The 12488-nt window shown below is 36.2% G+C and overlaps 1 protein-coding gene across 1 annotated transcript; it reads right to left on the reverse strand.

Annotated features, from left to right (window-relative positions):
- Positions 1-666: 666 nt before the first annotated feature.
- On the reverse strand, positions 667-1379 carry LOC123645638 (interferon alpha-10-like). The gene has a single exon (XM_045562092.1). The coding sequence runs from the start codon at positions 1341-1343 to the stop codon at positions 774-776; it is 570 nt and encodes a 189-aa protein (XP_045418048.1). The 5' UTR covers positions 1344-1379; the 3' UTR covers positions 667-773.
- Between the last annotated feature and the right edge of the window lie 11109 nt (positions 1380-12488).

Genomic DNA, 12488 nt, shown 5'->3' on the forward strand with positions numbered 1-12488 from the left:
TATAACAATGATGGGTAAAAGAACTGTACCATCTGTTCTTTCATCAGGTTGTATAGTCAGGTTTGATGTATCTCTCTCTCTCTCTCTTTTTTTTTTTTTTTTTTTGAGGCAAGGTCTAGCTCTGTTACCCAGGCTAGAGTGGTATCATGATAGCTCCCTGCAACCTCAAACTCCTGGGTTCAAGTGATCCTCCTGCCTCAGTCTCCCAAGTAGCTGGGACTAAAGGCACAGGCCACCATGCCCGGCTAGTTTTTCTATTTTTTGTAGAGACAGGTTCTTGCTCTTGCTTAGGCTGGTCCCCTACTCTTGGTTTCAAGCAATCCTCTGCCTCGGCCTCCCAAAATGCTAGGATTATAAGCATGAGCCACCACACCTGGTCTGATGTTTCCTTTTAAACAATAAATAATACAAAAATTTTTCTATAGTAAAACTTTAATAAACAAAAAAATCAAATAGATTAAAAATAAAGAATACATTTTGTTATGTTAACCACAATGTAAATGTGCCCATATTTTATAAACAAAAATAATTTAAATCGTATAAATAATTTAATAAATATTTAAATAAATAGATACATCAGTATGGTCATCTGTAAGGAACTAGTGCCTATAGAGTTGAACATGATGTTGCTTCGTACTCCTGAGAACAACTGACAAATTTGATTCAATTCATGTGATGATTATAGCAGAAATGAGAGTTTTGAAATGGCAGAACTCATGAAAGCGTGAGATCATGTTTTAGTCAATGAGACTTCTTTCCATGTTGGACCAGTCTCATTCCTCTCTCCTTAATCTTTCTTGCAAGGTTGTTGATGAAGACAAGGATTTCATGATTTCTGCTCTGACAACCTCCCAGGCACAAGGGCTGTATCTCTTCTCTTTCAGGTAGACAGTGATTCTTTGGAAGTATTTCCTCACAGCCAGGATGGAGTCCTCATTCATCACGGGAGTCTCTTCCACTCCCACGTCCTGCATCAGACAGGCTTCCAGCTCATCCAGCTGCTGATAGAGTCCAGCGCAGAATTTGTCTAGGAGGGTCTGATTCCAGGCATCAGATGAGTCCTTTGTGCTGAAGAGGTTGAAGATCTGCTGGATCATCTCATGGAGGACAGAGATGGCTTGAGCCTTCTGGAACTGGTTGCCATCAAACTCCTCCTGGGGGAATCTGAAGTCATTTCTGTCCTCCAGGCAGGAGAGAGGAGAGATTCTCCTCATTTGTGCCAGGAGTCTCAGGGCCCTCCTGTTACCCAGGCCATGGGTCTGAGGCAGATCACAGCCCAGAGAGCAGATGGACATGCAGCTGAGCCCCAGCAGGGCCATCAGTACAGAAAAGGGTAAGGCCATTGGGGATGTTGCAGATGCTGCTGGGCTGGCTGAAGTGGGTGACTCTGAGACTTGGTCTCTAGGTTCTCTGAAGACCTTGCTGTGTGCATAGTCCTTAAATAGGGAACATACTCGTTTCCATTTTCTGAATGTCCCCACATTACTTTCTACTTCTGTTTTTGCTTTCTTTATGCACTCTCTACATGGGTTTGGGGCCTTTTCTTAAAAGTTATTTTTTCATTATTGTTTCTAATCTCCCTTGCTGCCAGAGTCTTAAGATTTTTTTTCTAATTGAACCCCTGATGAAAATTTACTCACCCCAATATACTATATATTTATTTATGTAATGTATGTATATCTCTATACATAAAAGTGTAAAGTTTATCTTTTTATTCAACATAGGGTTAAGTATGACTAACATTTTAAGTTAAAAGTTAAAAGTTAAATTTCAAATCTCTTGTCATTTAACTTCATAACTAAATTTGTTTAGTGACTTTACTTATATAAATTGTAATGTATCAAATTACATAACCAAATTAACAAATTATTAAAATACATAATAATACCTAATGTAATGAAATACTTAAAAATCATTCAAAACTGCTAAAGAATATTAAATATTTTAATTATTTTCTTACCCTTTATTTTTAGTATACTTTTAATTTGCTTCATATTAGAAAATTTTTAACTTCACTAGCTGCTAGAGATGTTTACTTAGATGTTGTAAACTTTTTTCTTCTTCAGTATTTGACATAATTTTTGATGTGTTGAACAACTTTAGTAGAATTAAATAATAAAATATTAAGTATTTATATTTAATTTTCAAAGCCTACAACACAGTCAGAAGTGCTAAGGATCAAACATAAGCACCATCTATAAGACAGATAATGACAGCACATATGTATGCAGAGGTCACTTCTCATGATGTGACTTTGAGATCTAATAAGCCTCAGAAAGTCCTCCAGTCCTCGCTGTCTATTTGCCATAGGTTTGTAGAGCTGACCTTTATACATTTTGTATATCTTCCATGAACTCAATGTCAATGCTTCTCATGTGATACACAAGAAAACCCAAAGGAAAAAAAATACTGAGGAATAAGGTTTTCTCAAATTGGTTTGAACTTTGATGGGTCAGAAACCATTGTAATATTTAAGATTAGTTCCCACCTCCAAGAACTAACTTTTACATCCTTGGAAGCCATATAGTACCCAATGAGAATACACAGTTGAGAAAATATCATCAATTTAATTTAAAAAATTTTTTGTATTAAAGTTCAAATTTCCAGTGAATCTTCAAAGGTTCCGATCCTAGTTGATTTTATCAAATTAAAGGAAACCATCTTTCTCCTAAATGTTCATAATAAGATGTCAACATGATAAAGTAAATGGGCTGTACAGTTGTTCTGCATAGCAGCTTTTAATACAGCAAAGACAATCTGGGATTTATAGCCAACAAGAGAATGAGGGGGTTCAATGGATGGAAAATCACTAAGAGAAGTCATCAAGGGAAAGAGGATCCTTGTTAAATCAACTTATTAGAATTCTTGGTAAAGGCAGGCCAGGGAAATCAGATATCAAGGATCAAGATGAGAAATTTTATCAGATATCAAGAGTGATCAGATATCCAGGGTCAGGGATGAGGAATTTGATCAGATGTCAAGGGTCAGGGATGAGGAATTTGATCAGATATCTAAGGTGATCAGATATTAAGGGTGTGAGGGATTCTCATAAAGCTGGCTTAGTAAGATTCTTGCTACAACTAGATGAGGCAGACCAAAGACAGGGCCCAAAGACATGACCTGCTCAAGAAGAAGGCTAACTAAAGTTTGCCCAAGAAGAAAGTTTTGTCAGAACCTTAAGGGCTAAGGAATAAGAGAACAATCTTCTAGCAGTTACATAGGAGATACAATTTTATGTCTTTTGAAAAAAATTGAAATTTAACAAATGATTTCAATCAATGAAATGTATTTTTTAAAATTTTAATCACTAATGTTAAGAATTTTGGAAGTCTATTTATTTCTTTTATTTTGGAACAATTTTAGATGTTCAGAGAGTTGCAAAGATAGTTTCTCTGTTCCCTTTATCCCACTTCTTTGAATGTTAACAACTTACATAACCATGGCATGATTATCAAAATGAGGAAACTAAGATTGCTGCATTATTATTAACTAAATTTCAGACTTCATTCAGAATTTTTTCACTGATATCCATTTTCTGTTCCAAGAATAGATCCAAGTTCCCACGTTACATTTCATTGTCATAGCTCTTTAGTCTCCTGCAGTCTATAACACATGCTGAGTCTGTTCTGAGTTTCAGGACCTGGAGAAGTTTGAAGACTATTGGTTGATTATTTTTTCTTTTTAAATTTTATTTATTTATTTATTTATTTATTTATTTGAGACAGAGTCTCGCTCTGTCACCCTGGGTAGAGTGTAGTGGCGCCATCATATCTCATTGCAACCTTAAACTACTGGGTTCAAGGGATCCTCCTGCCTCGGCCTCCCAGAGTGCTAGGATTACAGGCATGAGCCACTGCACCTGGCCTATTGGTCAGTTATTATGTCAAATGTCCATCAATTTGGATGTATGTGGTATTTTCTCATGATTAGATTGAAGTTATAGATTTAAGGATAAATACAATAGAGTTGATCTGCTTATCATATCACATAATATAGAGGATACATGATATCAATATGTCTTATTACTGCTGATATTAAACTTAATAACTTGGTTAAATTGATGTCTTCCAGGTTTCTCCAATATAAGAGAAAGTTTTTCCAAACTCTGTTAGAAACGTGTCACTAATATGAGCCCACACTCAAAGGGAGAGAAATTAAGCTCCACTCCATGGAGAGAGGGGTATCAAAGACTTTGTTGACATGTATTAAAGCATCACAGTAATGAAAGAATCCTTCGGAGAGAGATACTTTAAGAATATGCAGTTATCCTCATTCTCTTCAAAGCTTTGATCACTGATTTTCTTTAATAGCATTCAGTAGTGGATCTTGCCTGTTGCAATTATTTTTATGGTTAGTCTACTTTCTTCATTCCTTCTGTATTTATTATTTGAAATTTTTCTTCCACTTATTTACTTGTATCAGTATTAACTCATGAATATTTATTCTATTCTTTTGGTTATAATCAAATACTATCATTATTTATTTTGTTGTTCTAGTTGTCCCAGCTTTGGCTACTGGAAACCCTTTTAGGTTGGTGCTTGTGTTTTTTCAAGACACCCCTATACTTTTTGGTTTTGAATAGTTCCCTACCTTCAGCACTACAGGCTATCCTTGCACTTCCATGTCCCAGATCTGGAATCAGCCATTTCTCCAAAAATCCTAATTCCTTTTACTGGAAATTGGTATTTAGAAGCCAAGATCTGAGAGCTAGATGCCTTGGCTAGATATCTAGTGTTACTAGGATGTTACTGCTTTTAGATCCTCTCAGTGACAGAGATAAGAACTTAAGAAGTACATACATGTATCCTAATCCATGTATACACATTTCTCTATATTTATTTCTATACATACCTATATCTGAATAAATACTAACACAAGTATGAGAATACACAGATATCTTTGAATCTAATCTAGCACAATAAAGTTCATTCTAGCCTTCCCATTTTGATTATTTGAAGCTTCTTTCTCCAATTCTGAGATACCTGGCTTGTATTATCTATAATATTTTTACTTATTTACTCAACCCTAGTAATACATGTAGTTTTAGAACTATTAACCAGAATCCCTGTGAGAAACAAGTCTACCAGCTGGAGTGAAGTGTTTGTGCATGATTCTCTTGTCTTTAGCCTGACAATATCTAGTCACAACCCAGTTGAACAAAATTTGACACTTTCAGAGGTGTTACATCACACATTTATTACATTAATTCGTCATAGTCTCCATTCAACCTTGGTTTCTGCTGCCGATGTGGTTGGCTTCTAAAAAAATTTACATACAGTAAAATTCACTTCTTTTGGTGCATAGTTCCACAGATTTTAACAAATGAATAGAATCACAGCTTATTTATTTTTACCTCAAGTTGTCTTGTAAGGTTAAAGCTAAACAAAAATTTCTACCAATTTATACCCTGACAATTGCCTAGGCATACAGGATCTAACTTTTCTCCTTCAAGTGGTCATTAGTTGCACTGCTGACCCTCCTGAGGCCAATCTACTGTTTTAATTCCCCAAAACATATATCTTAATCTCACATTTTCCCCAAATAAAACTTCTTGTTTTCCCAGATGATGGAGCCCTCTGAAGAATCTTGTAGCGGTTTCTGGGGAGAAGGTGGAGTAGAAAGTACCAGGAATCTGTCTCCCTACCTAGGCGACAATTGCCCTGGCAGAATCTATCTGATATAACTATTTTGGAACCCTAGAGTATATTGAAGGCTTGCAACTTCCAGAAGGCTCTGATGGTGGCTTGTTAATTTCAGTCAATTTCAGTTCTTGGCTCTGGTAGTATCAATAGATCTTCCACCATCCCTCAGGCCGGGTGTCAGGCAGCTGTGCTCATGTTCCAGAAGCAGCATGCACATAGCTTACGGGAGCCAGGGTGGGCAAAAACACGCTTTCCTCTGAATATCAGGGAACTGTGCTCTAATCTCTGATTGCTGTTTCTGATCTGCCCATTGCTGCAAGTCCCTCCCTCTCCATCTCAATTGACTTTTAGGATATTAAAGGGCCAGCACCCCACCCCACCCCTTTGTTTTTCTCTTTTCCCCCTTGTGGGAACAAGACATTATGGACTAGGACATTCAAAAACATCTGCATATATGGGGAAAATTAGAAAGCTACTGCACATGCATAGGGAAAGGTGCAGGCTCAGAAACAACCTGAGGAAACCTTAAGTTTATACCTCAGGCAGATCCTTGGCACAAGATGGACTAGAGCAATAAAAAAAAAAAAACACCAAAAACAGTATCACAAAAAGTCAGCCTTGGGTAAGGGGGAGAATCTGATTTCCAGAACTACTACATTATTACCTATTCTCTGGAATAGGGGCCTTATGACACGCAGTCACACAAGGTAGGTCAGATCATTTCTTTATGGCCAGTTTTTACACAGAAGCGCAAAGGGAAAGGTAGAGTAATATTTTTAGATTTTAAGGTTGGCTTTGGGGAAAAGAGGTGCTGACTTCCATGACCTGTCTTGGGAAAGAGGGATTCTAGTTTCTATGCCTAACCTTAGGAGAAAAGAGGACTGAGGTACAGGAGGGCAGGAGAGGATGAGAGAAGTTTTGCTTCCAAGGCTACTTCTGAGGCCTTCACTTTGGGGTATTGTTTTCTGAGTCCCAACAATCTATCTAAATAGATAAGAAAATAGTCACCGTCTGCCAAGGCCTGACTCAGGCCATAAAAGATATTCTACTAACTGCTTTCACATGTTTTAGTTTGTTTGATACAACAAATCTTGAAATATTTCTATCCTGTTTCAAATTTAAGAACATTGAGGCTCAGAGGAGTTATGTGAATTGCACAAGATCACAGGTATCTCCTGGCAGAATGCAGATTCAATTCAGAATCTATCTTGCATGTTATAAGTAATCAATTAAGTTTTGTGTTTTGAAATTATGATACAAATTAATCCAAAAATTATACACTGTCTTATTATCTTTTATTTATCTTATTATATTCATTAAAATTTTATTGTTAATCCTTAGGAATTTGTAATCCTTATGAAATAATTGCCTTCCATGTAGATCATATCTTAATTTAATCAGGAAGAAATGAAGCAACAGGGAAGAAAAATGAAGCATATTTTATAATGACAGTAAAAACAGTGTGACAAAGGGAATATTAGGTAACCAGATCATTAAAACACATAATTCCTGAAATTATTGTACTGTAGTGGTAATAGGATTTAGGGAAAAGGATGTATCTGATGTTAAAATGATAGAAATGATTTTCAATAAGATAGTTATATGATGATAAGCAGGCAATCTAGGCAGTTATCGATGTAAACTCTCAACTCATATGATAGATGGAAATAAAATCCTAATGGAATATAGAACTGATGTAAGATTAGATTTCAAAAAGAATTAGTAGAGTACAGGTTTCAGTCATGATGTACCAAGAAGGCTTGAACACATCCTACTCTTATTAACATCTAGAGAACCGGCAAAAAATACACAGGACACCAGTTTGTACAGATATTGGACAACAGGCAGCCCAGGGCTGTGATCCAGAGTTCAAGAAAAAAAGATCTCCTTAAGTTCAGTAATTAAGCTGACTTTCTTCCTGGTAGTTTGGGGAAAAGAAGAAATGGAAGCATTGAGGCTTCCAAATAATCAGTCCAGGGCTCTGAGGCAGGTCAGAGCTCAGAGATCAAATGGTGCAGCTAATCATCACTAAAGCCATCAGAGGGTGTGGGCACTGGATCTTCAGGATGCTGATGGCCTGGGTCAAGTGTGTGTCCGTGTCTCTCTAAAGACCTTTCCATGTATGTCTCTTAAATAAAGAACATGGTAACTTCCATTTTCTGAAAGTTCCTGTATACTTCTTCTTCTTCTTTTCTTTTTTTTTTACTTTATGTATTCTCTAAATAAATGAAAGGACATAGCAATTTAAACTATTCTATTTATTTTCTCAATTTAAGTTTCATTTGCAGTAAGAAATTCAGCTTTTTCAATATAAATGGATTCAAATCTTCAAAATGAAAAGAACTTTTTTGTTACAGTCAAATCCTTGTAAACAGTGCTTTTCTTCTTGCTAAGAACAAAAATTTACCTCTGTCCTGGTCTCTGTTTTCACCTTCTTTATTTTTCAAGGCACTTTGTGGATTTGTCCTCTTGAGAAAGGATTTGTTAGACCTGTTTGACAAGTAACCTTCTTAGGAAAAAATTGTATATCTTGTTCACTATTTTATCATTATCACGGGGCTCATAGTAATGACTCCAGATGCAATTATTAACAAATAATATTCACAGATTTTCCCTTACAAAAGAAGACTTGCAAGTGTGGCTCTGTGGCTGGGCTTCACTAAGGCCTCAGGTCCAGGATTGTTATCAGAGTTTTCCAGTCTTTCAGCATTTTCTTACTAATGGTTCTTCAGGTATTTGCCAAAATTATTGGTTATCTTATGTTAAAATAGGTTAGGATTCAATGTGTCGATCCTAATTTCAAGAAGTACAACATCTTTGTGTTTCCCCAGCACCACCTCACCTCTTGGGTTAGATAGCCTGTTTTCAGTCTTACCTCTGGCTCAGTGTGCTCTCAGCCACACATCTTCCAATTTAACTTTTGCTAACTCACTCTTAATGGGCTGGTGTGAGTCAGCTCATCACAACTTTAAACTTTTATTACACATTTATTAGAGGATGATTTCTTTTGTCCCCCAAATAATCAACTTTCCAGGACCCCAGTGTGCCTCTGTAAACAACCTAGGTTGGAAGCTGTGACCCTTCTCCTTCTGATCAGGTACAAAGGTGTCAAATATTTCCATAGCTTAGATGACAGGAGTAAAAATTTACACACAGTATATGTGTATGTGGGTAGAAGATTGAGTAACTTGTCTTCTTTTTTGTTTTTGTTTTTTTTTCATTTTTATAGCAAAAGTAATTTTATTTTGCCAAGCATTGATTTGTATTGAATTCAATTCATTAAACTATTGAACATTTATTAAACTCTAGGTTTCTGAGCTGGCTGCAGGAGATTTTTCTCCTATAAGAAGCTTATTTTGAAGTAACTACTAACCGTCCCTAGATTTTTCAGTTAGTGCATTTCCACTGAGATTCTCGGTTCATCATTCTCTGTCTCATGGTGAAAATGTAGGCCAATGGTGTCCAGAATATGATGCTAGCTCAAATTACTCTACTTTTCTTTACTGGTTTCATGACTTTCCATTTTCATACATTCTTTTTAATTTAGCGTTTTTCTTTGCCAGGGTTGTTTCATTATTTCTGAATTACTTTCTGTTTCATCTTGAGGTTAGTCCCTCAGCAGAGAAGTGAAAATGGAAATGTAAAGGGTCCGTACCATCATTTTCCATACTTTTTAATGCCTCATTTTTTTCCTTGCTCCAGTTAACCTTTGTACATATCTGTCATTGCATTTGGATATGTTGAAGCAAAAGGAAAACAAATGCAAGTCTGCATATGATGAAAGTGAAAAAATTAAAGGAAAAAAGACATTTTAATTCTTTTAAATTAAAGTGATGAAAAAAAGACAATGGGGATCATTCTCTTCTCTTACTCACCCTTCCACCTACCCCAATATGGTTTCTACTCATTAATTCTATCAAGCCAGCTCTTATTAAGGTTGACAATTCCATCTACTTCCCCAAAGCAGTGGATGGTTTCAATCCACAGAGCAGCTTACCGACATTCAACAGAGTGCTAATCAAAATAGTGATAAATTGTCATTGTAAATAATTTACTAAGATATGATTTAAAATAAATAAAACAATAAACATATGAATATGATTTTCAGTACATAAAAGTCATGAAATCTATCTGGACACCAATATATTTCAAAAGTGAACACTGTACAGAAAAGAAAATTAATCCATATTCTTTTTCCTATAGAAATAATTCCACCCTACTTCTCTCCTCCACTTCAGAAGGCAAAGCTCTCAAAGTTATTTTTGATATATATTGTCACAAACTTCTCTAATTTTCCCTGCCACCAACTCTAGTACAATTTCTGCTGAATAATTTTACCAAACTGTCTTTCACTACGATCACCAATGCCATCTATTTTCCCAATATAGTGGGAAGTTTCAATTCACATTTTGTATTAATGTATAGATTCTTCTAAGCAGTTTTAGTCCTTTACATATACTCTTATCAACATTCTTTCTTGTCCTTATAATGTATGGCCATTCCAACTCTATTTCTTCTTTGTCTTTAAAGTTGAGATCATAGGAATGAATTTTAAGTTTTTTTCTCATTCTGTAAACTCTTCCCACACAACTACTTTGATTACTTCTATTTCTATGCTTTCAGTTTATAGAACTGCTTGTAAATTGCAGACTCAAATACCCAATTGCAAATGGACATTTGTACTTAGACGTCCACCAGTCAACCATAGAGGATATCTGCTTATTTTTATTTTATTTCCTTATATGCTTTGCTCCAGCATCTGCTGAGAGAATGTCAATATTTTTTCCTTCTCATTACACATTTAACCCAACAAATATTATTAAGTATGATTATCATTTTTTGGTTATTTTTCTTACAAAAATCAAGGATGCAAGAAAGCAGTCACTTTATTTGTTATGTTCACCTCTATACCCCAAGGGCGACATACATCCTGGCTTAGTGAAAGGCAATTTTTACTTATAATTTGAATTTAATAGTGATGGACAAATGAGTTTAATCATCTACTTTAATGAGGTTGGAAAATAAACTTAAAAATAATTTAAAACTTTTTATTTAAAGAGTAAACAAATGCAAGAAGTTTTCCATAGTAAAAATTTCATGAAAAAAGCAAAATAATAAATTGACTTTATTATAATAATAATTATATAAAGAACATCTATTATTATATTAATCACAAGGTAAAGGTACACGTGATATTATATGAACAAAAATAATTTAAATCTTATCAATACTTGAGTAAATAAATGTTGAAATAGATAAATAGATCCATCAGCATGTTCATCTGTAAGGAACTACTGCCTATAGAGTTGAAGACAGTGTTGTTTAATATTCCTGAACACATTTCAAAAATTTTTTTCAATTCCTGTGATGGTTATAGCAAAAATGAGAGTCATTAGAATGGCAGAACTTCTAGAAGTATGAGATAGCATATTAGTCAATGAGAATATTTTCTATATTGAACCAGGTATGATTCGTTACTAATTTGTTTTCCAAGCTTGTTGTTATAGAGAAGGCTTTCATGATTTCTAGTCTGACAATCTCCCAGGAACAAGGGCTGTATTTCTTCTTTTTCAGGTAGAGAATGATTCTTACGAAGTATTTCCTGACAGTGAATATGACATCCACGTTGATCTGGGAAGTCTCTTCCCTTTCTACCTCCTGATTCAGACAGACATCCAGTTCATCCAGCTGCTGGTAGAGTTGATTGAGGAATTTGTCTAGGAGGGTCTGATCCCAAGCCTTAAATGAGTCCTTTGTGATGAAGAGGTTGAAGATCTGCTGGACCATCTCAGAGATGACAGAGACGGCTTGAACCTTCTGAATATGGTTGCCATCAAACTCCTCCTGGGGGAATCCGAAGTCATATCTGTGCTTCAAGCAAGAGAAAGGAGAAATTTTCCCCATTTGTTGCAGGAGTCTCAGGGCCCTCCTGTTACCCAGGCCATGGGTCTGAGACAGATCACAGCCCAGAGAGCAGATGGACACGCAGCTGAGCCCCACCAGGGCCATCAGTACAGAAAAGGGCGAGGCCATTGGGGATGTTGCAGATGCTGCTGGGCTGGCTGAGGTGTGTAAGGTTGAGCCTTGGTCTCTAGGTTCTCTGAAGACCTTGCTTTTTGCGTAGGTCTTAAATAAGCAACGTACTAGTTTCCATTTTCTGAATGTCCCCACATTACTTCGTAACGTAGTAGAACTTTCCCCCTTGGCCCTCTGGAGGTTCGCTGAAAAAGCAACTTGCAAAAGACAGATTAATTAAAGAAAAGGCATAACAGTTTGTTTGACATGTATACATGGGAGCCTTCAGAATGAAGACCCAAAGGTACAGGGGACATTGTCCGTTTTTATGCTTAGGTTCAACAAAGTATGGGTAGCTGTGTAGAAATACGATTGGACAAAAAGTGTATGATCTAATGCTAGTAAACTGAGTGAGGAAACTCAGCAAGGCCTGCCTAGATTCTTCTTGCTCTCCCTGAGGATGCATTCCTTCCTTCCAGGGAATGGAGCAGGATCCCTCTGGAATGGGGGCCTTATGACCTACAGTCAAACAAGGTAGGTCAGATAATATCTCTATGGCCAGTTTTCACACAGAAATATGAAAGAAAGATTAGAGTAATGTTTTAGGTTTTATGGCTGGGCTTTGCTGGAAAAAGGGTTGTGGTTTCTATGATCTGCCTCGGGAAAGGGGATTCTAGTTTCTATGGCTTGCCTCTGGAAAAAATGAGACCGAGAGATAAGAGGCAGGAGAAGTCAGAGAAAAACTTGCTTCTTAGGATTTCCTTTTGGGGTATTGTTTTCTGAACCCCAACACTTTCTATTTCTTTTTTTTTTCTTTTTTACTTTCCTTTG

The sequence above is a fragment of the Lemur catta genome, chromosome 10 (genome assembly GCF_020740605.2).
Source record: "Lemur catta isolate mLemCat1 chromosome 10, mLemCat1.pri, whole genome shotgun sequence".
Lineage (NCBI taxonomy): Eukaryota > Metazoa > Chordata > Mammalia > Primates > Lemuridae > Lemur > Lemur catta.

Excerpts from the sequence above, each read along its gene's own strand:
- LOC123645638 (XM_045562092.1), bottom strand. The coding sequence starts at position 1,343 with ATGGCCTTACCCTTTTCTGTACTGATGGCCCTGCTGGGGCTCAGCTGC.